Source organism: Cariama cristata, unplaced genomic scaffold (genome assembly GCF_000690535.1).
Source record: "Cariama cristata isolate BGI_N322 unplaced genomic scaffold, ASM69053v1 scaffold9868, whole genome shotgun sequence".
Classification (NCBI taxonomy): Eukaryota; Metazoa; Chordata; class Aves; order Cariamiformes; family Cariamidae; genus Cariama; species Cariama cristata.
In genome coordinates this window covers 33,299-37,422 of record NW_009632841.1, presented here as the reverse complement: position 1 = coordinate 37,422, position 4,124 = coordinate 33,299, and the positions used below count along the sequence as shown (strand labels likewise).

Below are 4,124 nucleotides of genomic sequence, written 5' to 3'. Positions count from 1 at the left end.
TTAGAAGAGGGTTTTTTGTTTGGTTTTTTCCAAATGATAATAGTTACCTGTTTGTTTAATTAAAGGGCTTAAAAATGTTCAGTCGATTGTTCACTGTTGATTGGGGGTTGTTTTGTTTCACAGCAACATTCCTATTTGTTCTGGAATGATGAACTTCTGATCGGCTGTCTCCTCAGACATGAGAAAAGTGTTTTATCTAGCACTCTCTATAAACAATGCTACTCTATACCATAAACATTTTTAATACGCCAAGAAGGTTTTAAGTGAGCACAAGCTCATATAAAAGCCATGAAATGAGTAACTTCAGTTTTTTCCTAATGCCTTGCTTGACTTGATAACTACCCACAGAATTTATTTTTTTTTTCTTAGGGGACACTGTTATCCCTCTGTACATCCCCCAGTGTGGAGAGTGCAAGTTCTGTAAGAATCCTAAAACAAATCTATGCCAGAAGATAAGGTCTGTACGCTTTTAATTTGACACACAGTGTAGTATTTGTTCAATGTACCTGTTCTAGTTATCAAAAGTAATTGACAGGAGTTAACTTCCAAGAATAAATCTCTTGATGCATCATTTAAAGACTTGGAAAGTATGTGTTTTATTTAGGGAGTCAGTTATGCACTACTTTACATTCTTCCTTAAAATTTATTTTCTTTTTTGCCCTTAAATAAATGTTTCTCTCTTTTCACCTATGTGAAGGTATAAACTGCTTATTTGTGTCCACAGCTTTGAAAACATAAATTAAAAACTCCGTATTTAATCCGTATTTAAGGGAAGCACTTCAGGGAATTTAGCTCTTGGGAGTCAACACCAAAGCTGTCAAGTGGAACAAAATTATACAGAAAGCCCTTTTTCCTTAACACCTGCTTCCCGGCTAAATTTCCAGGTGCCACTCTGAAAAAAAGTCTCCAAAACCCAAAGAAAAACCCCAGTGATATAACTGACAGGTGCTATTCAAGGGAAGTGTACTGAAGGAGGTGAAGATGGGGGTCTGGTACTGTGGCACAAGCAGTTAGCATTGGTAGCTAACAAGGTCAGCACGTTGATAAACTCCATTTCTTTCAGTGCTTCCATGGAGGAATTAACAGCATTAAGTTTTAGGAGTTCAGCATCTTATTTTCTGTGAACTTCTGGGTTTATTGGAATGATTGAGAAATAATGGTGGAAGTACGCAACTGCATCTCTGTGCTTCTTAACGGATACTGTCTGGTGAGAGTATTTACTGCTTAAGACTCTGACTGTGCTTTCCTGTCTTTGCCTTAAGAATTACGCAAGGGAAAGGACTGATGCCTGATGGTACCAGCAGATTCACCTGCAAAGGAAAACAGATTTACCACTTCATGGGGACTAGCACCTTCTCCCAGTATACTGTGGTGGCCGATATCTCAGTAGCCAAGATAGATGCTGCAGCACCTCTTGATAAAGTCTGCCTGCTGGGTTGTGGCATCTCTACTGGCTATGGGGCTGCTGTTAACACCGCTAAGGTAATGGCTCTGGTTGCCTCTGGCTTTTCTCTGTAAGTATATCTGAGCCAAAGTACACAGATCGCTTAGGGCCTAGATTAGGACTGTAAACATGAGGTACCAAATTTGTGTTTTTTCTTCCTCTTTGAATGATGAAGTTTAGCTAAGAATTTCTAACTTCTCCATAAAGGCCAGATCAGGTTAGAAGAACCTGATGCCCTTTAGAGGAAATCCAGATAGAAGATTCTTCATCCCTTTTGATACCAGCTATATAAAAATTACTTTTCCAATTCATCTTATTCTTGCCGCAAGTCATTCTGATAGTTTGAAGCTCAGGGTGAGACAGAGCTGGTAGGTGAGCGTGCATGAGTCTAGGGCAGGTTATGGGGGTCGAGTCTTTGGGCAAAAGAAAAGCTTAGTACCTAAACGGCTTTTGGATGCAATTTCTGTATAGTTTCCCTTATCTAAGGGATGAAGTCTCATAGCCATACGTGTTTCCTTCCGTGTTTCCTTCATTACAGAATTCTTAACCTGCGTTTCCCACTCATGTGGAAGGATGAATTTTCTCTGTGTTGCTCATGGCTCTTTTCTTATTCCTAGGTGGAACCTGGCTCTACATGTGCTGTCTTTGGTTTAGGAGGAGTTGGGCTGGCAGTTATTATGGGCTGTAAAATAGCAGGAGCATCCCAGATCATCGGCATCGACCTTAACAAGGATAAGTATGCCAAAGCCAAAGAGTTTGGAGCTACTGAGTGCATTAGCCCTCAAGACTTCAAGAAGCCCATACAGGAGGTGCTGGTTGAGATGACCGATGGTGGTGTAGACTACTCATTTGAGTGCATTGGTAATGTTGGAGTCATGGTGAGTCTCTGCGTAAGAGTAGTACATAGAGGGAGGGGATAGCTAGCTGCCACTTAGTTGTTTAGCTAAATAGCAAAATGAGCCGCTTTCTTGTTACAGAAAACATGCCACACTAATTTACTTATTTTTTAAATAGTAATGATAATTGCTATGACTAAAAAGGCCAGTTTACATCCAATCCTAATTATGTAATGAAAGCAGATGCTACTTCTTAGACTGAAAATGGCACTTAAAATTTACAAACTTTTTTCCTTAATGGGAGCTCTTTGAAATCTCGAGTTTTCGTATGTTGACAGTTGAAAAATTAACAAACCCCACATAAAATATATTGTACAATGAACAGTAAAATCTCAAAGGCCACTCGGTATTTCCTCAATTTCTCAAATAATGAATTTAACCTTTGGAAATGCAGAAGTATTACTGAATGTAAGGCTTGGTTTTCAGGAGTAACAGCAGCATTCCTAACTGTCAGTAACGTGGTCTACATTGTCTCTGATTACAGTTCACCCCAAGTCCCACTGGGAGTTCAGAGTGACTTCTCTGGAAGCCAGATGGGATATAAAAAGAGCAAAGTGAATCCTTAACAGTATAAAGAGTCTGAACCAATGGAAAATTTAATGTAATTTTCAGTTGATTGTTCCTTAAATACTAATGTGGTGATTCATTAACTGGGGGAAAGGAAGTGCAACCCGTGCCAGTCTAGGCAGCATCCACATTAGCAATAAACGCTCTGCTTTGTCCTGTCCATCTGTGAAGAGGGCTGCCTTGGAAGCCTGCCACAAAGGCTGGGGAGTCAGTGTGATAGTCGGAGTAGCTGCTGCTGGTCAGGAGATCTCCACACGGCCATTCCAGCTGGTAACTGGGCGGACATGGAAAGGGACCGCATTTGGAGGTAACTCTCTTTTGTTATGGGGATAAAAATAATTTATTATGGGTTAAAGCTGGGAAGAACATGCTGCCTTGATTTTGCTTGTGCAAGAAATGTACTACTGACAGACTATTCATAAATGCTGGGTTGACTTTTAAGATCAAGACTTTTAAAAACTGATGTTCCTACAGACAGGCTACAAATAAACACATTGGTATGATATCTCGCATATTTTGAAGAGAGAATGTAACTATATGCTACTCAGTACTAAAGGAGGGGTATAGAGGGACTGCTTTATCACCAAGTGAAGGTTTGGTTCAGTGGAAGGACTTAGTCTTTGGGGAGATGGGAACTCACATAAACATGGTTTTGTTGCTTAATCACTAAGCAAATTGGGCTAACATGGGAATGTGCTATAAAGAACTTTAAAATAAAAAGCAACAAATGCTTGATGCATGTTTTCTGCTGTCAAACCAAAACCATGTTGAGACTTTTACAGCTACTAATAACTGGGGAATTCAGTAATTGCTGAAGTTCATGGAAGTATACAAACTTGATGACGTTATTACACTGCCCTTTTTCCAAGTAATACAAAACTAGGTTGGGTTATAAAGATGCACAGAGAGGCTGATAGAGATGCCTTGTGCATGCTTTCCTAGGCTGAGGGCTGCCGTTATGTTAAATGCTGAAATACCTAGTGAACGGTTAGCGCACTTTGTGTTTGGATAATGTACGCTCTTGCCCAACCTAGTATCCTCTTGCATTCCTTACTCACTGCCTGCCTAGAGCGGGAGGGACAAACGTGTTACTGATCTCAGTTCCTGTTCATATTTATCACACAAGTGCCTGTGTAAGGGTTGAATTTTTTCTTTCTCTCCATTTTCCAAGGTGGGTGGAAAGGGGAAAAACAAATGTATACTTTCTGTCTTTCAGG

General features: G+C 40.1%; 1 protein-coding gene across 1 annotated transcript in view; it reads left to right on the top strand.

Moving 5' to 3' along the window:
• Positions 1-369: 369 nt before the first annotated feature.
• The window catches only part of ADH5 (alcohol dehydrogenase 5 (class III), chi polypeptide), a gene marked incomplete at its 5' end in the record, with an annotated part of 5,956 nt that continues 2,201 nt past the window's right edge, over positions 370-4,124 (top strand). The window contains 5 exons of the mRNA XM_009706530.1: positions 370-457; positions 1,263-1,482; positions 2,062-2,322; positions 3,079-3,214; positions 4,079-4,103. Of these exons, the coding sequence (XP_009704832.1) occupies positions 370-457; positions 1,263-1,482; positions 2,062-2,322; positions 3,079-3,214; positions 4,079-4,103 (730 nt within the window). The remainder of the gene's footprint in view (positions 458-1,262; positions 1,483-2,061; positions 2,323-3,078; positions 3,215-4,078; positions 4,104-4,124) is intronic.